The sequence below is a fragment of the Heliangelus exortis genome, chromosome 4, assembly GCF_036169615.1.
Source record: "Heliangelus exortis chromosome 4, bHelExo1.hap1, whole genome shotgun sequence".
Taxonomy (NCBI): Eukaryota; Metazoa; Chordata; class Aves; order Apodiformes; family Trochilidae; genus Heliangelus; species Heliangelus exortis.
Genome location: NC_092425.1, coordinates 27,498,839 through 27,519,619, shown reverse-complemented (window position 1 = coordinate 27,519,619; position 20,781 = coordinate 27,498,839). Strand labels below are relative to the sequence as shown.

General features: G+C 39.1%; 2 protein-coding genes and 1 long non-coding RNA gene across 4 annotated transcripts; 1 reads left to right on the top strand and 2 right to left on the bottom strand.

The window, feature by feature from the left end:
• Window positions 1-3,487: 3,487 nt before the first annotated feature.
• Window positions 3,488-12,267, bottom strand: LRRC66 (leucine rich repeat containing 66). Of its 2 annotated transcripts, XM_071743547.1 has the most exons (5): window positions 12,177-12,267; window positions 11,462-11,950; window positions 8,988-9,157; window positions 8,132-8,462; window positions 3,488-6,752 (listed from the first exon to the last, which is right to left on the bottom strand). In XM_071743547.1, the coding sequence occupies exons 2-5, from the start codon at window positions 11,943-11,945 to the stop codon at window positions 4,087-4,089; spliced, it is 3,651 nt and encodes a 1,216-aa protein (XP_071599648.1). In that variant the 5' UTR covers window positions 11,946-11,950; window positions 12,177-12,267; the 3' UTR covers window positions 3,488-4,086. The 2 variants fall into 2 exon arrangements, with proteins under 2 accessions (XP_071599648.1, XP_071599649.1); XM_071743548.1 differs by having other exon boundaries at window positions 11,462-12,190.
• LOC139796033 (uncharacterized) lies at window positions 11,862-19,449 on the top strand. Its single transcript, XR_011725805.1, has 2 exons — window positions 11,862-11,936; window positions 12,190-19,449. It is a non-coding gene; the product is annotated as an uncharacterized lncRNA (long non-coding RNA).
• SGCB (sarcoglycan beta) lies at window positions 12,426-20,772 on the bottom strand. The gene is made up of 6 exons (XM_071743583.1): window positions 20,660-20,772; window positions 18,383-18,592; window positions 17,352-17,537; window positions 17,050-17,241; window positions 15,767-15,898; window positions 12,426-15,198 (listed from the first exon to the last, which is right to left on the bottom strand). The coding sequence occupies exons 1-6, from the start codon at window positions 20,681-20,683 to the stop codon at window positions 14,995-14,997; spliced, it is 948 nt and encodes a 315-aa protein (XP_071599684.1). The 5' UTR covers window positions 20,684-20,772; the 3' UTR covers window positions 12,426-14,994.
• Window positions 20,773-20,781: the final 9 nt, after the last annotated feature.

Sequence of the window (20,781 nt, the reverse complement as noted above, 5' to 3'; positions counted from 1 at the left end):
CACAAAGAAGGCCAACGATATCCTGGGGTGTGTTGGCTGAGGTATTGCCAGCAGGTCAGGGAAGGTGAGATGATCCTTCCCCTTCACTAAGCACTGACCTCCAGTGCCAGGTTCTTTTTTGGGCTCTCCAGTGCCAGAACCCCCCTGATGTATTGGAGAGTCCAGAAAAGGGCCACAAAAATTATGAATTGACTGGAGCTTCTCTCCCATGTGAGAAGGCTGAGAGAGCTGGGATTGTTCAGCCTGGAGAAGAGAAAGTGCTGGACAGCAAACTTAATAATGTATTTTAAATATCTGAAGGGAGGATGTAAAAAGGAGAGACAAACTCTTCAGGAGCTCCCAGTGACAGTGCCAGAGACAATGGGCATAAACTGAAACACAGGAGGCTCCATCTGAACATCAGGAAACACTTTACTGTGACTGAGCACTGGCATAAGTTGCCTTAGGAGGCTGAGAAGTTTCCATCCTTAGAGATACTCAGTAGCCATCTGGAAATAGCCTGGGCAGACTGAGGGGGAGGGTTGGACTAGATGACCTCCAGAGTTATCTTCCAACCTCAACTCTTCTATGTTTCTGTGATTCCTAAAAGCACATACTAAAGAAAATTGTCTGTTACTTGCATGTAATGCTGGAAGAGTAGACTAGTCCAGCAGTATTTAAATGTGGTGATATATTGATCTGAGGGTCTCTTCATTATCTTAAATACTTGTGTTTATATATTTAGAAGAGGTTTTCAGTTATTTGACTTGTAAAGGGCTGTTGTATTGGTATTTGTTTAATCAAAAGTGATAGTATTTAGGAGCATTAGAAAAGCTGCTAGCAGCAAGACATGAAAATTGCAGCCTAAATGTCCATAAAACATAAGTAAACTTCGTTTTTAAAGGAGACATTAGTTAATAGTAGTACTTTGTATTGCTTGCAGAGTTACAAATCTGTTTTTGAATAAGAAGCAGACTTAAAAGATGGCAAAGAGAATAAAGAATACACATGAGATTTCACAGTATTTTTTAAAAAAAATATTTCTCTCAGCTACCTGTCAGGCTCTTCACTTAAAATACTATTCAAATATACTATTCATATAAATATACTATTTGTAGTGTTTTTATATTACTAATGCAGAGCCCATTCTGGAGAAGCAGTTCTTTAGGTTCATGTTGGTGATGAAGTCTGGGATATCCTTTGCCAGTCCTGAGAATGTAGCCTGCTGCTTGTATTGTTCAGTGGGGGTGAGTCACAGTCTTCTATACCATGGAAACTTTCACATGACTATCCAGGTACTTTCTGATGTTAAATATATATAGGCTAAATGTGAACAACTTTTCTTTATATGTGAGGGTTATTTTCCAGCCCAGTTACTGACATACTCTGGAAAGACAGAAATGCTTTGTGACTCCAGCAAACAACTTGATGGTGATCGAAGTATCATACGTTTGTGTTTGAAAATGAGAGCTTTGTCCAATTCTGAGTACTGTATCTGAAGTTTGATCTGCCCTTTAAGACTTGTGTTTTTCCCTATACTGATTCATGGTATGAGGGATACTGTGTCCTTTCAACCAGGAGCTTGGCAGGCTGCCACCCTCTGATAAGGTTGTGCCCAGGCTGTTACATCTGAGCTGCTTCCTCCTGCTTGGTTAGGAATTCATAAAGAGTGTGCTCAGCCACCTTTTTATCAAGCCTATTCTGTGTCTTGGTCTGTTTACCTGCTATCAGCAAACCTGTGATAGTAACACAAGTCTTAGCTGAATATGAGTTGCTACCTGAAATTACTGATGAATCTGAAGAAGTTTCAGCATCCCTAGAGAAGCTGCAGTCACACCTCTTTGCAACTTCTACACAGGGGAGGAGAAAAAGTGTTGTCTTTATAATGTATACTTATGCCCCTATACTTGCAAATGTTTTTGTACTAGTACAGGTATTCTAGAAAAGTCTCAGTGACCAAACCAGCCAAACTCATAGAGGTTCAGTGTGAATGATATACAATGGACTGGTGTTGGCTAAAATGACAAGTGAGTGGTTAAAATCTGAGAGGGATTTGGTGAGGAGGGGACTGTGTAGCTACTGTGTACAGAAGGGCATGGAGAAGTATGAAGAGTATTGCTTGGAAGCCACAGGAAATTGAAGAGTTTTTGTATTTATGAGCAATTGCTAATGAAGTGAGGAACTAATAAGAAAGAAGTAGCTGAGTGAAACTGAATGAGCAAGTGATAAGAGTGTCTGGAGTGATGAGTAGCAAAGATGCAAGATTAGACAGAAAAATCCAAGTATGCTTGAGACAGAATATCAAGATTATTCTGGTAGTAGAATGAAATACTTTCTCACATGTTAAAAATCCTTTGACAGAGTAAATGCTTGTGTAGTTAGATTTCTTAGCTTGTTAGCAGCTGGTACAGCCAAAAGGTGACAGACCTGGGAGAGGTCTGTCAACACAGTATTTGAAGATTCCTTTGTGCTATAAAGACAAAGTCTGCATTTTTTTATGTACTCTATTTTTGCAGTAGCTTAGAACACAAGTAACTTCTGTGTATAACGAACTTTATGGAAAGCTGGTTAAGGGTGCTTAGAAAAGTAGTGATGAGGAAGTACAGGTCTGTTTTCTGCTCCTAGTGGCCATGTCGTTCCTGTGATGAAACATGATCAAATAACCCAGTTCTTTATTTCTAGACAGCTTCTAAAAACAGTTGACTTTTGTGTCACAGATTGCTCTTGGAGAGCAATCTCAGAGATTTTTTAGGCCCAGGTATGGGAAGGTAGCAAAAATTATGAGCTTCTGTCAACATCTTTGTTTTTTTCTGGCTTTCTCATTAAAGACAGTTTCACAATCGTACTCTGCCATTGGACTTGATGCTCATCTATCTGATGGAATTGAAATGTCTTCCTCCTGTTTGGAGTTTTTAGTGAACTAATTTTGTCTTCGTAACAGAATTTTCCCAGAGTTGCTGGCCAGCCTCCTGAATTTTCTGAGAACCTGGGCCTGTTCCCCTTCATGCTGACATTATCCTTCAAGGACAACAAAAATGATACCGTGCTGTGGGCAGCGCCTTGGGCCATACTCGGGGGAAATTTTATCTTCCCTCAGTTGTTTAGTTCCCAGCCCAGCATTAAACTGTGACAATTTCTTATCTTTTTACTTCGAGTAAGTTACTCTGTATCAAGCTATTGACCTTCTAATACAGCACTTTCAAGCTGCTCTTGGTTTGCCCCTCTCAGTAAAATTCTGGTTTAGGCATAGGATCCTTTTTAATAGGTAATTATAGCATAATAACAGTAAGCTATCTTTTTTTAAAATTACCCTGCCCATGTCATCACATTTGCAAACTACGGGTGATGTCCTGTCTGTGTCTTGGATCTCCGTAACAGACTTTGCTGCAAAGTTTGAATTCCTCTTCTGTTCTGTTCTGTTCTATTCTATTTCTTTCAGGAAGAGTGTTTTCATTACCCTCTATGTCTTGCTAGGTTAAAAAATATTCAATTAAATGCTGCTTTGACTTTATCTTTGCAAAACTGTGGGAATTCAGAGAAATTTAGTTCAAAAAACCAGAAGGCAGTAATATGTACTGTATAACTGTATAAGATTAGTGACACAGGAAAACACAATAGTAGTAATAATGTAATGATAACTTCAGTGCATTTATTGTAGACAAACAAAAAGGTGCATATTAGAGGCAAATTCTAAGGAGCACTAGTATCCTTTGTACCAACAGTAATGAGAAAGTAGATATATATTATTATTATATCTCAGTAAAAGCTTTATTATCAGTTAGAACTGCAGAGTAGTTTAGTTCTTTGAGTTCCTAGAGTTGTTTTTCATAAAATCTGTTCTTGTTTTTTTAACAAGTTCTCACTGAACTGAAAGTCCATGGCTCCTAGCCTGAATTACTCTTTGAAATTGCAGTGGTTTTAAATTTGATAGATCCAGGCCTTATACATCTCATTGTTTAGTCTAGTTCTGTAACTTGAATTTCTGAAATTAAGGCAGAATTGACCTGCTATTTAACAGTTAAAGCTACACTATTCTAAGACACAATGATTTTTGCGTTTACTATATGACATAAACACTGTAGGAGCCTAGCACTACACTTTTGTGTCTCAGCTACTGAGGTTTGTTCTCCTGCTTTGCAAAACATTAGCAAATCCATCAAATGCTCTTTTCTTCTTAACAAAAAACTGGCCCTGTCTTGAATTGGCCTGAGAGTCTTGACTGAGTTTTCCACTTGAATTTTGGAGGCTGATTGCTGTTGTAGAATTGTTCTCCAGTTCTGTCAAAGTTATGTCATCCTCCATTTTGCTGGAATTAGTATTTGTGGAGATTATATTTTCTGTAGTCTTTTGTGGGAATGAACATGAACTGTACAGTGTGCTTTCATTGAAGAAGCCTTGTGGGACTGAGAAGGAATCTACATCCTTCTCACTCTGATCCAGTTGGAAACAATCTTCTCCCTTGAAGACTGACTGACTTTTTCCAGAAGGGTAAAGATGCAGCAAATCTGCTGTAAGATTGCAAGAGTGTGTTTCAGGCAGACTACAGTTGTTGGTATCCTGGAATTCTGTGTGTCCGTCACAGTTCATCTCATTGAAAACTCCTTGCCTTTTATCTGTGCCAGCCTTAGTTGTGCTCGCCTGTTTCTCCTGTGGTAGCAAATCTTCTTCCTCTGCAATAACTGTAAAATGTTTTTCAGCTGTGTGTTCAGGCAGAGACTGAAGAGAAGATTCATTGCTGGAATGCAGCAGTAATGTTTCCTTAACAGTTTCATTCAAACCAGTATCGATAGGAGCACAAATAAAATCATTGTCCTCAGATGCACTCATATTTCTTTTTAATGTAATGTCCCCTTCACCATGATTTTTTTCAGAGGAGTTCTTGTCTGTGTGCTCATCTGCACTTCCCTCTGCATTTTGGTTTTGTTCACTGGGACTGAAATTGAGGGAATGCTGTGGTTCAATGGGAAACTGATACAGCTGCAGCTCAGCCTCTCCAGGAGTGCTCTCTCTATCTGTGTCATATGTGGCAGAATCTTTTAATGAATGTAATGTAGAACCAAAGTCTGTACTTTGGCTGTGGAGTGAATCGGAAGGAGAGTTTTGTACTGTTAATGCTGCATTAGTAAAATAATCAAACATATTGGGAACTTCTTGACTTGAAGAACTAAGAATGTCTGAATCTGATGTGCTTACACGGTCACTGCATCGAGCAGTGTAAGGTGATGGTGCTTCAGGCATGATGGTGTCTGACCCATAATTAATAGTGCTTTCAAAAGATGCTTTGTTCTTGCCTCCATTTTCCCCAATATGCTGACGTTCAGTCGCAGTATCTGGAGACTTTGGCAGTGTTGAGAACTTCTCAGTTCCACTGTTCGTACCAGCTTCCTCTAGTGATGACTGACAGGTTGGCAGGTTGTCACTACCATCAGGTGGTTCCAGTTCACAGTCTGCTAAAGAACTGCAGTCACTCATTGTGAATGGAGTCCCTTCATCTGAAGAACTATCATCAAATACATCTTTTTCATTTGTATGTTCTATCTTACAGTTGTACGCTGTAAGAGCAGAGCTTTCTATTGTTTGGTAGGTGCTTAAATTCTCAGTATTTGTGCCTCTCTTGCAGCTACTGGGTAAAATAAAATCTCCCACATCACTGGTTTTATTTATGCTGCTATTTGGACCAGGTTGTTCATCACAGCTTTGCCCTTGAGGTATAAATTTTGTAGTGCTTCTGTGTTCATTATGTGAAACGATACTTTGTCTTTCAGGAAAATTTGGTGTAGCCTTTGTGATTTCAGACTGCAGCAGATCAGAGTTGTTCCTGGCTTTGCTGTTTCTGGAATCTTGTGCAACTGTACGTGTTTGTGTTGTGGGAAATGGAAAGCCAGCTTCTCCTGTGAAGGATAAATCCAAATCTGAACTGGCAGTGTGCTTTGTGTAGGAGTTGGCATTCAGTCTCCTGGGTATGGGAGGGAACCTGCTCTTCTCTGAGCCTTCATTATTTGCATATTTTGAATCCTTCCATAATGAAATGTCATTACTCATTAATTTTCTTGGTGTTCCTTCATTGCTGTTGTTATTATCTATCCTTACAGAAAATAGTCCATTAACATTTCTATTTCCATCATTGCTGATACTAGTTTTGATGTCTGAAAATGTTGTTTTTTCCTTCATGTTGATCTCATTATTGCTCTCTTCTTCAGTATTTAGTGCACGTACGCTGCTACTGATGATATTTTCATGCAAATTAGAAGTTTCTGCAGGAAAAATGCATGTGTTTCTTGAAGAATCCCCATCACAAATTAAAAAATTATGCTGCACATTTGCTGGTTTTCTTGCAGAGCACTCTCTGCTTAAGTTTTCATCTGAAAAAGCTTGATTAGAATAAGTATGTTCAGAACGTGAATTTTTGCTCCTGTGTATGAGTCTCCACAGGCTCACAAGGTAGGGTCTAGCAAAAGCACCCAGACAAAAAGCAAAAGCAAATGTAATGAGCACTGAGAGGCAGACTGCCAGGGCAAAGTCTTGCTCTGTTCTTCCTTGTCCTTCGGCGTCCCGGGTTTTTCTAACCAAGTACGTTGAAGCCTTTTCTTTCACCTGTACATTATAGATGAGGTATTTCTTCTTAGTAGTATTAAAATGACACAAGTATAACCCATCGGCAGTTTCCTCAGCATTGTATATCACTAAATTATTCATTTTATCCAATGTCATATGAGGAAAACTATTATCTTCTGAAATTCTGCCTTTAGGTGTCCACCAAGAGACACCATTACCTGAAATAAAAGAAAATACAAATAAAATCTTTTTAAAAAGTATGGAATACTTGGTTTGCAGGGTCAAATTATTTATATATGAACATCCTCTGACCTATATTTGATAATTTTAACTATTATAAAATCCGTTTTATAAATTCAAAGTAATTTTACATGGTGCCTAGTATCTGTTTAATGATCATTTATTTCTCCATCCTCCACCCCTCCATTTAAAGCAGTGTGTATGGGGCCTTAATAGCAGACTTTGAGAGAAATTGCATGAGTGAGGGAGGTCACTGAAATTATCTAAGTATGCTCTGGGTCACACTGTGCTGATCTCCCTCGTGGAATATCTGTATTTTCAGCCAGATGCTCTCCAGTGTGTCCATGGTCACTGTGTGAAGCTGTGAGACAAAACTTCACTCGTTAACTCTCAGTGTTTCAACCTCTGATTTTCCTGTAGTTACTGCTTTGACTGCACCAAAAAGTTTTGCAAACCAAGGACATTTACATCTACTCAGAAATTGCTCCAAGCTTTAGCTGGGATAGGTCGTGGCTGGTGGTTGGGTTTTGGAGTAGGTTTCAAGGCTGTATGTACACCTTTGCCTTTGGATCTACTTGTGCTCCTGGCTGAGTTCTGGTGCTGTCCAGTGTGTGGATTCTAATGCCCTGCTCAGAGTTGTTGTGACTTTTCCTTGTTGCCAGACAAAGCAGGTGGCAGTTCTGAGAGACTTTTGGGCACCAAGTGTTCCAAGCCTTCCCACCTTTGCCCATTAGAGCTAAACTGTTTTGCCACATGACGCTTGACAAATTCACTTTCTGCTCTAAGCTTGGTTTCAGTTTTCCTTCTGGATGGGAAGTTTTTGTTCCGTGGGTTTTGTCACTTATACCTCAGGTGCTCTGTAATAACTGTAAATGCTGAATTAATGTCCTAAGTCAACTGTGTGCTACCTTAGCTATACTTTTTATAAGTAATTTAAATCCTTGCAAGTGAACCAAGTGAACTTTTTTTTTGCTATAACTGAATCCTAGAAGTACTACTGTATCCTCAGTTTTCTACATGCCTCAGAAGTGCTGCTGTACTCTTCAGCTCTTTGTTTGCTCATAAAAATTAATTGATCATTTTGAAGTGTACCACTTACTGAAATTATTTCTGTAAATTTTGGCATAATTTGCTAATTTATTGTAAGGAAGAAGGTGAAGATATTTTTGGGGAAACATGACTTTCAAATTCTCTAACCTGAATACTTCTTTCTAATGAAATAATTCACATATTAAATTGCAGTTCAGTTATTTTTAAACAATACCTTTATAAATCTACTTTTAAAGTCACATTTCTTAGATTATTCTGCATATATTTGGATTTAGCAGCACATGGATGGGGTCCCTGTTTTACATACCTCTTTTGTTGTCCAAGTCACACTTCAGAACTGATGTCTTCCCTGGTGGGATTACAGCCCTTTTGAACAGAACACTGTCCCTGCAGTTTAAATTGAAACTTGAAAGATATAGCAGAGGTTTCTGTGAGTTGTTGGCAAATTTATTGTATGAAATACTCCATTTTTGCCTTGTGGAGTCAAAAAGAAATTGAAGTAAATGTTTGAAAGCATTTAGTCTGCAGTTAAATATCCAGGCGTTTTTTGACAAGTGCACTGCAATTTGAAAGTTGTTCAGACTGATTAATATCTGTGGTAAGGGGTTTGTCAGAACATTTCCATGGAGATTCACAACCTATTTGGAAATAATTCAGAATTAATTTGATAAGTCTCACAATGGAATCCTAATGGCAATATCAACAATAACACTTATTTTGGTTTACAACCACTTTGGCAGTTAGGGGAACTATACAACTCATTGGGATTTCAAGAATATTGTTCTAAGCATTTTAATTTAAATGAAAAGTTTTAATTGTGGTCTATTTAGAAGTCCATTGTAGATTGCCTGTGTAAATGGGGATGTGCAGGGATGGGGGAAGAAAAGGATATGTATGTTCAAGCCAGTTTTGGATTGATTTGTGGCATAGATAAGTGCTGAATTTATGGTTATATTTCGTATGTTTACAAGGGTGTGTGTTTTCCTATATATTAAAAGCAAATATATATATTATATAAAAATATTTATACAGTTGGCTTTAGTTCTTAGAATTGTATACTGAGGCAATAATCAAAACCCAGTATAATCATGGTCACGTCTGGTTGGTAATATCTTTGGTGTTTAACACAAAATATTAAAAAAGCTGTAATACTGCTTTACAACCTGCAATTTGTGGAGATCCCTGAAGGCTTCTGGATGAATTTTAGTTATCTTGTTGTTTTGCAAGTTAATATCCTTCAGCTGTGAACAGTTCTGAAAATCATTCCGATCAAACTGTTGTATACCATTGGATGACAAATGGACAGTTTGTAAGGACTGCAGCAGGCATAGTCCTAGGAAGAACAAAACTATTTTACATTTTGTGTTCTTGTTTTCCCAGTTGCATCAGATGGCTTGGTACTGTTCTTTGCAAGAAAATTCCTGCAGGCTTTGTGTTACTATTCCTTTTCTATTCACTGGTTGTCCCACTCTAAAACCTGTATGGCATCAACAGCAGTCATGCTATAAATTCATGGTTCAGAAATTCCCATCTCCATGAAAACAGTTAAAATTTCCTTGTGCTATCAAAACTACCCTGACTGTAATCTCTGTACTTGGGGCATGCTTCTCTGGAGAACTGGATGCAGGAAGGGAGGAGTGTGCAAGGGTTGCAGCATGCTCAGTTTATAAATTTCAAAGATTGTAATTATAAATATAAGATGGGAGATACAAAAGGTGATACAATATCTCATTCCTTGTCATCTGCACGTTCCCTGCAGCTTTTCATATGTGGAATTATTTGAACTGTATTCATAGGTTGTTAACCTGACTGAAAACAAAAACATGTTGCTTATGCCTGTCTGCCTGTGAATTATTAAACGTGACAATATGTTCTTCAGCATGTCCTAGGTACAACAGCACCTTTCTGGCATCATTTTTTGAATTCTGAGGTACTTCATTTTTCTTAGATGCTGTGCAGGCAGCCTCCAAAGCTCCAGCCTGCAAGTTTCAGTGGGAAGGCAGGCACCTGAACACTCGGTGTCACCACAGCTTGTGACACCTGAATGTCACAAAAAGGGGTTTCTGATAGTACAGCATTGTTGAGAAACTGCTTGTTCATGAAAATTTTGTCCTTGGTGTCACCTGTTTTACTGGCAATCTCTTCCTTATTCCAGTCTGCTGGGTAATTGATCTTTGGGTTTATTTTGAAAAGCACAGAGAATGCAGCCATTCTACAGCTGTTCCTGCTGTAGAACCAGAGGTAGCTGATAGGAAAGGCATTGGGAATTTCTGGCAGTTCATCAGTTCTTCCTTGTGCCTGCATAACAATTGTAGTTTGGATGTTTCCCTGATGCCAAACTTGTACCAAACACACACACTGGGGTGGGCAGCAGTCCCACCCCTGGGTGGTGTTTTTGAGAAGGCTTTTTCTGTGGCTAAATCTCTCTGCTTTAGAACTTCAGATTGTTTCTTACCAGAGGTTAAAACCTTGAATTTTAGTGAAGTATTTTGAAGGAAGAAAAGTAAAATTTTGAACATGTGTTTAAATAAATACAGGGTTTGAGTATAAATTGAAATACGGTGGTATGACATAGCAATTTGACTTTTAACATCTAAAGACTGATTTTTATAGAAAAGGGATAGACTCTCTGACCCACTGAGGGATCCTACAATGTGTAGTTACATATATCAAAACTAATAAAATCTGCATCAGTGTATTTTATAACGTATATTTTTCTATACTGTCTATATGGCAACCTTACAGATACAAAGTAATTAAGCAAAACAGGGTTCCTGCATGCCAGAGAATTATTTACTATCAAAAAAGGAGAAAAATAGAACTTCAAAGACCTTGTGTAGGTGTAGTCCCTTCGGTTGCCTTTGAAGGGATTTTGTCCCCACACCAGCATTTTCAAAATCTAGAGCTAATCAATCTGATGAAGTTATCAGAGATCAATTAAATTCAGCAAACAATTTATAGAACAGCGTTGCTCATACTGTACCTTCTGCTTCATTTAAACACTGTTTGGACAATAAACCATCGGTTTATGAGGACAGAGGCTGCCATAAAGGCTGTGATGCCTACCATAGGTCAGTGGCTACCAGGTACATTCTAAAAGCTTATCAAAACCTTACAGCTCTCTCTTCTCACTTAGAAGTGTCACTTTGGTTGGGTGTCAGATAGCATAGAGCAATATTCTTTTAACAGAACAAAACGTGTTTTCTTGTCTTTGTGAAATACTGAAATTCAAGCAAGTTTTATTTAAAAAGAGTATTGACTTCCTTCTAAGGAGTAATATGAAATTCATTTTCTAGAATTTTCTTGATGTTAAGGTTTGTGACTGGGATGTGGAGGTTAGTGTTTTGCCAAGGATTCTTAGTTACTTTTATGTAAAACAAGGAAAGACATGGTTTGGGCTCTGAGAGGATGAATTTGGTTATATCTGACTGACATTAAGGTATTAAGATTGAAAAGACTGCATAAAAACCAAACCTAATCCAGAATAACCCATTTAGATTCAGCCCCCTGTATTTGCATGGATGTGGGACTTTCCCTCACCTTAAGTGTAACTAAGTGATACAGTTGCATTCTGAATTCATATCCAAAACCAATTTACCCCTTGGGAGTGAGGTCCTTAAAGATTTTGAAAGCTTACCTCTTGGAACTGTATTAAGATTATTTTTTTCAACTGACAATACTTTCAAAGCAGGCAGCAGATGACAGCATTTAGACCCCTGTGCAGGCACCAGTATGTCCAGTGTGAGGGTGTGGATGGCATTGCCATTGAGGTTTAGAGTTTCTAAAACAGGAAAATTTCTGAAAGTAGTTATGGAGAGTTCAGAAATCAGATTGTTACTGAGATTCAGGTGTTTCAGCACCCATTCTTTGTTTCTTCCATCAGCACACAGAAAAGTTCTGATATTATTGTAACTAAAATCAGCTGTTATTGCTGTTTGTGATACATCTTCTGGAATCACAGCTATTCCGGTGAAAGAGCAATTCAGTACAAACTCCCCATCCCACTGGCAGGCTGAGTGGTGCTGTGTAGCAAGAAGAATCTGCTGAGAGTTGGTTCCCACTGATCCAGGTAGATTAAAGGAAAGGACCACAGCTATGACACTCAAGTGAAGGTAATCCATAGTATCTATAAGTAAAATGTAATTTTACAGTGATTTCAGAATAACATGGGCTAAACAGAAAGTGGAAATACTTTGACATTGAAATAAATCAACACCAAACTAATACCTAAAGCATTACTAACGTTTCACCATAAATACACAGTTTTGGACTCTTAGGTATGTTTTAGAAAGCACATTCATAAACTGGTAACCTTCCCCTCCCTCCACCTCTCCCAAAAAAACAATCCAAACCTTTCCTTTTCAGCCCTTCAGTCGAGAGCAGCTTCTCAGGAACTTGTGAAGGAACAATGGTGGAGACTTTTGAACTCTACTTCAGGTATCGTACACAATACTTTTGGGCAAAGTCCACCAGATATAATCTATGACAAACAGATGTGGAATGATTTTCATACTTAATAAAATACTGGTTTCCCTGTCAGTAACACAATGTCTTTTTAATAAAAAACCACATTCATACAAATAACACGTTGGAGCCACAGCTGTGTGTTAGAATTTATTGATTAATTTCAAAACAAAGACTAGAAATTTGATTGTGTTTCACCTATGGAAACAACCACTACCTATACATGTGCTGAGAACTCTTCACATGGAAGTTGTTTAAAGGTACCCAGTGTGGTATTTTGCATACAGGCATGTAGAATGTACTTGAAACACACAGAATCTTAAGTCCATCTGTGGGACTGAAATAATGTGCCACACCATGTTTTAAATACATACAGAAAAACGTACCTTAGGCAGTTAGAAGATAAATAAACGCACACAACACAGGGCATGGGTGACACTGCTCAAACTGTATAGTGAAGGTAACAAAATATACTAGAAATATATGAATAGTTGCTAACAAATAATTTATTTCATTTGGTACTTGTATCATGAGTTTTGCTATGTTTTGACTAAAAACCCAAAACCAACCAAAAAAAAAAAAACCCACCACACTTCAAAACCAGTTCTCCATACCATGATTTATGAGTATTTTAAACAGAACTCTTGATAATTACAAAAATCCCTAGCATGGGATTGGTGTAATATAGGCATGTCAATATTAACCAAAGAGCTCAATATGCTCTTTGTGTGTAATCTACTTAACCAAGGCAGTGTCACTCACTTTCAAAATCTATTTCAGCATCGAGGATGCTGCTGCTTGTATTTTTACAGGTCTGTTTTTATATATATAAAAATAAAGTGACAAACTTCCATTACCATGAATGAAAATTCTAAATATGTTACAGTTTATTTCTTCCTCTAACAGATACTAACTGGGGCACTACTTAGCAGCAGTGATGTATATATGTTTTCAGCAAAATGTTGAAGTGGTTAATTAATACTAACTGTAGTAATACTAGGAAGTTAATTCAGTATACAAAATGTTACTACCTTTAATGTGAGCAATTGGGTGGCTTTTGCTACATTTTATTCTGCTTACTCCCTTTTTCTTAGAACAGCTCTGCTGCTATCCACCCCTTTGAAACCAAACAGCAGAAGACCCCTCTTACCTGTCCTGTGGTGTAATGCCTAACCTGAGGATCACCCTCCCAAAACCACTCCCACACACATCCTGCTGAGGACTTACTATTAGTAAATAGAGCTAGTGGGGACCTTAGATACAAAGTTCTTGCTGGAGCAGCAGGTGATGGGTATTTCGTGGAATTCTAAGTACTGCAGGAGCTATAAAACAAGGGCAGGCAGTTTATCTTCCCATAACATATGGCCAACTCTGAAGTTAATGTATAACATTTGCACAACTTTTAGGAGAAGCGTGTGCTTATCTAGAGAAACTTGTCAAAAACCTACTTGCAAAGTCCCCCTTGTGACCTCCATTATTAAGGTTACTTGATGCTACTGCAAAATGAAAGTAATTTAAACTGAAGCAAATACATAGGGGGGTGGAGTCAGAAACTTGTAATGACTGACCTGTTTTTAGAACAAAACACCCTTCCTCTGCAAAAGCAGTTACAAGGCAATTAATAGTTCCTGGGAGGTCCCAGTTCACATAGGCATGGTTTCACTGTTGGCAAATTCAGATACAAGTGTATTTACTCTGCTGTCACAGGAGTTGATGCCTCACATTTAGGATTACAGACCTGCAATTTTACTTCAGAATTTAATTATGAGGCTCTCAATAATGCATCAGTTTTGAGGAGAAATCACATTTATGGGGAGAAAGAGATCTCAGATAGTGCTGCTTACAATCATGCTTCTGATTATTACCTGTTGAATAATGGATTCTTACACTGTTCACAATGAAGCATTTAGGAAAAGACTTTTTTTGGGTAGTGAGCAAGTTTTGAGTGCATCTTTTAAAATGTACCTCTAATATAAATACATTTTATAAATGTTTCATGTAAATGAAGGCATTGTAGAATCCCTAAACTACCCAGATAGAATGGGGGCTTAAGCGACCCTTCAATAATCACAAGAATATTTCAAAATAGAAGTTACATTTCCCCACTTGATAGTAATTTGAAAATATTACTTGTGCTAGCAGTTTTTTCTAAAATTACATCAGAATATATGGCAGAAATAATGCAATATTTTGAAGTGAGTCTGCCATTACGGCTCTCTTAGTACACATACGGTAAATCACATAATTTTTGGGGAAATCATATCAACCTTTGGCAAGAAAAGAAGACAAAAAGTTGCCACTTCAGCCATCCTAGGCAAATCTACTTCCACCAACAAATCAACACTTCTGTTGAAGTACTTCAGATGGCAGTTGTGTTCTCAGCAGCTCTCAAGGTCTTGGCAAAGAAATGCAACTGAAGGCAGTCAGGATTGCTGCTAAGATCACAATCTTTGAATATATTCACTTGATCCAAATTCAGGAAGGTACTTCAGCATGCATGTAGACTGAAGCTTACTAAATCAGTGCCATGATTATGGCTAACAGGATGATGACATAACACAGCTACATCTAACAGCCTTTGCTTAAAAATATGTGATAAATGTTAGTATAAACTGCTGTAAAAACAGAAATCCTTGAAGGCATGCAATTACTTCATATAAATACATGTAAACACAAAAGAGAGCTCTCCTGGTAGTGGTTTGTGTTCTAGTGTGTGGCTCCACAGGGATTGACAGAAGTCTGACAGCCCATGTTATACCCTGTCACCTGGACCTTGAAGAGTGTCCCATCAGCACACATGCAGAGCTTGAAACGCAGCCAGTTGCTGTTACTGAACTGTTCCCCGTATGAAGAGCTTGGCAGTCTCGTTGGGCTGACCATCACAGTTCCATTCAGGATAATACTGTTTTCCTATTAAGGGGAGAAAAAAACCCAAAAACTCCTGATTTAAACAAGGCAGGTTGTTTATGGAAAGAACACACTGTTTTAATGAATCAACGAGACAGCAGCAGTATGGCTTTTCACTTGATAGAACTATTAGCAAATGCAGTAAATATAAAAATATGTATATGAAATGGAAAATGGTGTTTGAATTCATACATACAAATTAAAATTTTTCCATCATTCTATATACTCTGCGATCTTAGCAATGTCCAAAAATCTTAAATGAATGCTGGTGAGTCTTGCTGCAGCAGCATGGGAGGTTGTGCTCCTAACTATGCCCTGCTCCTTTGTCAAAAGTTGCTGTCCCCAGTAAAACCTCCAGAAGAGAAGATTAATTCCCTTTGGTGTTTGTTTCAATGCAGAGGCCAATAGCTTAAATTGCATCAAGGGGTTTCACTGTCTTAATAAATCATTTTTACCTGAAAACTCATGAGCTACTCATTAACAGCAAAGTAAAAATCCATCTTTTAAAAACCGTAGCAAATACACTGATTGCAACTAAACTTTTATACATTTGGTGATTTGAAATACTTACTGCTTTAAGCTCCATGTTCCCCCCCATTCGAAACTCAATGGTCTTGCCTGTGATGAAAACACCTTCGTTTCCACGGACAATGGCACGGCCATCAACCTTGATGTTCAGATCACTGGTTGCATTGCTGGTTATCTAAGAACATAAACAAAAAGAAGTGTATTACAGATCAGTGAAATTATTCTCCTTGGGTTTGTCTGAGTAACTCTGATTAACTTACAATATTGCTACACAATTTACTAAAAATCTTCAATACACTTCCTTGCCCTTTTTCATTATGCCTATGAAGCTTCTGCCCATTTCCACATTTGCATTTGAAAACAAGGATTACTTAATTTTGGAAGGTATGTAAAATGTTTGCATATTGTTTGCTTGTGATAAAAATTACAATTCATATGACAATTCTATTTGATACACAGTTAACACTGGTAGCAACTACAGGCTTCCTGATAGGAGTAGCTATGTAACCTTACTCCCCTGTCTTCATTTAATCAGTTCCTCCCGTGTACTTAAAGTTACACATTTGTTTTGGTTTTTTTCCTTTCATACTACTTAATTGTTAGCCAACAGAGGAAACACAAAGAAGAGCAAACTAAATTATCTTCTTAGTTTGTCATTAACAGGACTGCTAAATGCTTCCTAAGGCACACTCAAGCCTCTATAAGCCCACTGACTAGAGGCTGTACTCTGTCTGTAAAGCCTTTATTATAAGTGATGATATGAAAGAAATTTCAGTCTGTCCTTAAGATCAACATTTTAAATGTAATCATACCATTATTATTATTTTGCTTTCTGATATAGCATTTTTAATGTAGAAACCAAGTAAGAACTTGTTCAGCCTGAAAGCCATGAACAGATGTATCTTACATAATGCTAAGATTGTCCTCTACACTTTACTAAGCCTTCTGAAATTCTGATTGTATTACCATTTATCCCCAGTAGAAGGAAAATGACACCTGAAGTTCTAGTAACTGCTTTTTAAGTTCTTAATAGAAAAATAGAAGCTTTTTATAGAAATTTTATTTCTGAAAGAGTTATCTGAGCACAAGCAAAAAGACACATAGCCAGCTGGCATGGTACTCTGCATATTAGAGTAATTTATGTCAGTTTTCATTTTTCTAATTTTTAGGGTGATTTCCATTTTCAGAGCTACATTTTTAGGTATGTTTGGTCAAATTTCTAAATATGCTTAAAAGATCATATCAGTAGACTTTTCTCTTATTCTACAACCACAGCAACTCTGTAATGAGCTTTTACAAAAAGTAAGAGGTATTTAAAAGACATACCCTCTCTGTAGAGGCCTTCTGTACATTCAAGATCTTAACTCCATTTGGCAGATGGAACTCATGAGTTTCATAGTCTGTGCTGAACAAGGTATTTTGTGTCCGTGGGTCAACAAATTCCATGCCAATGTCGCTGGTTATAGAAGTTTTGTCTTTTTCTACACTAAGCTTGGTTGTTCCTTGCTGAAACACAATCTTCAGAAACAAAGTCATTAAGTTAGTGGTTTCAAATATGACATTTATAAATAATGTTTACACAGTGCCACAGCGTTGCTCACAAACTTTAAATTCCTGATACAACTTACAGGCTGGTTGTTTCCAGTGATCACCAAATCCTCATTACGTCTGCCTCCGACAGTGCTTTTATATAATGGGTGTATGACACCCATGTCAGAAACTTGCTTAAAGCGCAACAAACCGCTCTCGTGGAACTCCATGCTGTCACAGCCATTGGGGCCGATCCGAATCACTGCCCAGATAACCAGTGTGATCTGAAAGAGAAACACAGTTTCAAAGATCACCCTCATTGTTTGGATCTTCCCACAGCAAGCACTGTAGTAAGTAGATACACTGTTTGAAAAAATTATTAATGTTGTTCTATCAGTGAGCTTTAGGTGTGAATTCATTTTAGTCTGTACAACTACAATGTATAACATGTATAACATGTTCATAATTAAATGTTTTTCCTGTTAAAGGGTAACAATGGTATCATTAGATATTAAAATTATTAATGTTATTAATAATATATTATCTATTATGTGTTATATATATATTATTATATTGTTAATGTTATGGATTATACATATCCTGAGGGATATGTTTGCCCTTGAATTACAAGAAAGCACCCTCACAGGTGGATGCCCGATTATGAAAAACAATTAATTATTTCTCATTGATCAAGCAGTAAGAAGTTGGTAGTTACAACAACGAAGAGTTAAAGTGCAGGGGCTGATTAATTCTGAATGCTCAAATGCAGCTCTGTTATTACATGTAAAATGTTCCTGACCTAACAGTTTACCCTGGACATATTTGTACTGTGCAACTAACACTCCACAGCTTTGCTGTTGCTGAGTTTTGGCAATGGAGAGATACTTTGAAGGTTCCTAAATCCCTGTTGCATAAATGGTGGGTTTGTTGCTGGGACCACAAATTACAAGATTACTCCATCTAGTCTTGCTCAGACTACAAAAGTACAAAATGGAAGGAGAAAAATGTGCAATCTCCTTCAGTACATTTTTAAGTCCTTCTCAGCCACACCAGGGTTTTATTTTTCTAATTAAACTGTCAAAAATTAAATACATCCTAATGTTGATTACAGCCTCAGTGTTATACTCACAACAAGATTGATGACAGCCAAAATAAAAAGAAGAACAATCACACAAATGGCCAAGTTGCCTTTCCTGCCACGCAAGCCTGTCTTGTGCAGACGGTCCTCATCAATGGGAATGTATCCTGCCTTGAAGTTGCTGTTGTGCTCCTTGTTCACATTCCTGCGCTCCACTGCCTTCTCTCGCATGGACTTCTTCACTGGGCCATTAGAACTTTGCTGTAATACAAAGCACAGATGAGCTGTTACAAGGCATGCAAATCCACCAGAATGATACCCATGCATGCACCAAAAAAATTATAACTTTGAGTTGACTAATGGAATATATTACATATTCTATTCAATATTATGTTTCAGTCTGCCACTCTGAATATAGAATACACATTTACAACCACTACAAGCTCTCCTAACATTACGACTAAAATTAAAATCCAGGTATTTTCAGACTATATATATTTTTTGATGTTCTTAGATGTAATTTTTTATCACGACAGGTAGGAATTATTAATTACATATTTCTACTAAGAAAAAAAAGAGCTTTAAAGAACTTCCTCTAATTTTTACCTCTCAATCAATTTATCCAATATATGGATAGAGTTTTAAAGTTACTTTGATAGCACAGGGTTTGCATTCAACTTTTATTAGTTGCGTGCAGCATTGAGAAAAATAAGTGTAAGACTTCAAGCTTGGCATGGGGAACTTGTCCAGCCTAACTTTAATTTAATCATTTGAAGTGATGAGATTGCAAAGGATATCCCTTCACTGTGACAGTGTAACATGTAGAGGAAACTTGCAGATATTAATAAGAAAAAAACCCCTATTTTCATAACTTTGTCCAGATTTTTTTTCCGCTTCCTTTGAATGGACCAGGTTGCTTCTTAAAGTGTACCATTCTTTATAGAAGCAGCTCAGTATTTTGTATGGGATTAGATTTGCTCATCTGAAATGAATGCTGAAGCTGCACCTTTAGCTTACTGTTTCTGTATGGGTCTACACTGATGTAGCAGTTATAAACCTCTTCCTTTCTTCTGTTGCTGAACAAGGAAATGGTATTAAACAAGCTTGACCTTCTTTGATCACGTTCTGAAAGCCACTATAATGTTGAACGAACTCAGAATTGATGTGAAAACTCTGTGAAAAAGGAAACTGAAATGTGTGCAAGAACCTTGTCCTGAGGATAGTGTGTTGAACAGATATGATGGAGAGATAAAACTCCAGTGTAGTTTTTTCAGCTGGTAAGGGCATCACAACACGAGACAGCATTAGGGCTGGGATAACACGAATGAAGCGGTGACTGATGGAACAAGTGGTGGAGCATCCACTCGGAACCAGGCAGTGCTTCCTGATGCACCTGAGAGGAGGCTGGCACAGCACTCCGCAGCAGTCCGGGCTTCCTAACCACTGCCGGCCCCAGCGCCAGGCACATACCCAGACCCACTCGGAGGGAAGTCCCGCGAAGGGGCAGGAGCTCCTCAGATGAGCCCTCGGACCGCCCCATTCTGTACCCTGAGGCGTACGCGGCGCTGACAGAGTACCCATCCCACCCCTTCGAGACAGTGACACTCCTTCGGACAAATTTAGTTTTCACTCCCGTGTACGACCTGAGATGCTGAGGCTGAGCCCGAATCTGAGCGTCGGTCTTATTTATACGCAGTGGCTGCGCTACCATACTTGTGAGAGAGCAACAGGGCTGACGGCGCCGTCCTATAAATACCAACCGCACCGCTTGGCTGCCGGCCCGTCACTAATTAATGGCAAGTGCCTGCTTCACCAAAACAGTTACATTCCTGCGCAGAAATGCCACAACACTTTATTTCTAAAACTGAAAGTGCTTTTCTTCGCCAGAGATTCTGTGTTAGGGGTCTGGACGGCGCAGCTCCGGGCTGTAACGCGTCGCACCCCGAGCACGGGCTCAGGCTGCCACTGCCCCGCCGAGGCGCTGTCCCGCAAGGCAAAGGCCGTCCTGCCCGGACAGCGCTGGGCACGGGCCGGACACGCCACCCGAGCACCGTTTTCCCCCTCCTGGGTTCTTGCAGGCGGTGGGGAGCCAGAGGGACCGGGACTGCCCGCCGCGGCCCCGCACACCCGCCGCCCCGGAGGGCTCTGACACCGAGCCAGCCTCGGCAACCGCCGCGAAAATGGCGCCCCCGCCCGAGCGCCCCTCCACAAGCAGCACCCCTGGGCCGGAGCTGCTGCTCGGGCAGCGGGAAGAGCTGCGCTCCCTCCCTCGCCCCAGCGGGGACGGTGCCGCCGCCTCCCCGTGCCGAGGTCTCGGCGGGGACAGACCTGCTCTGAGGCGGCCGCCGCCATCTTCCTCCGCCGCCGCTGCCGCCGTTGCGGCGGAGAGCGCGGGCGCTCCCTTGCGGCACCGGGAGGGAGGGAGGGAGCTCGATGCCGCGCCGCCCCTC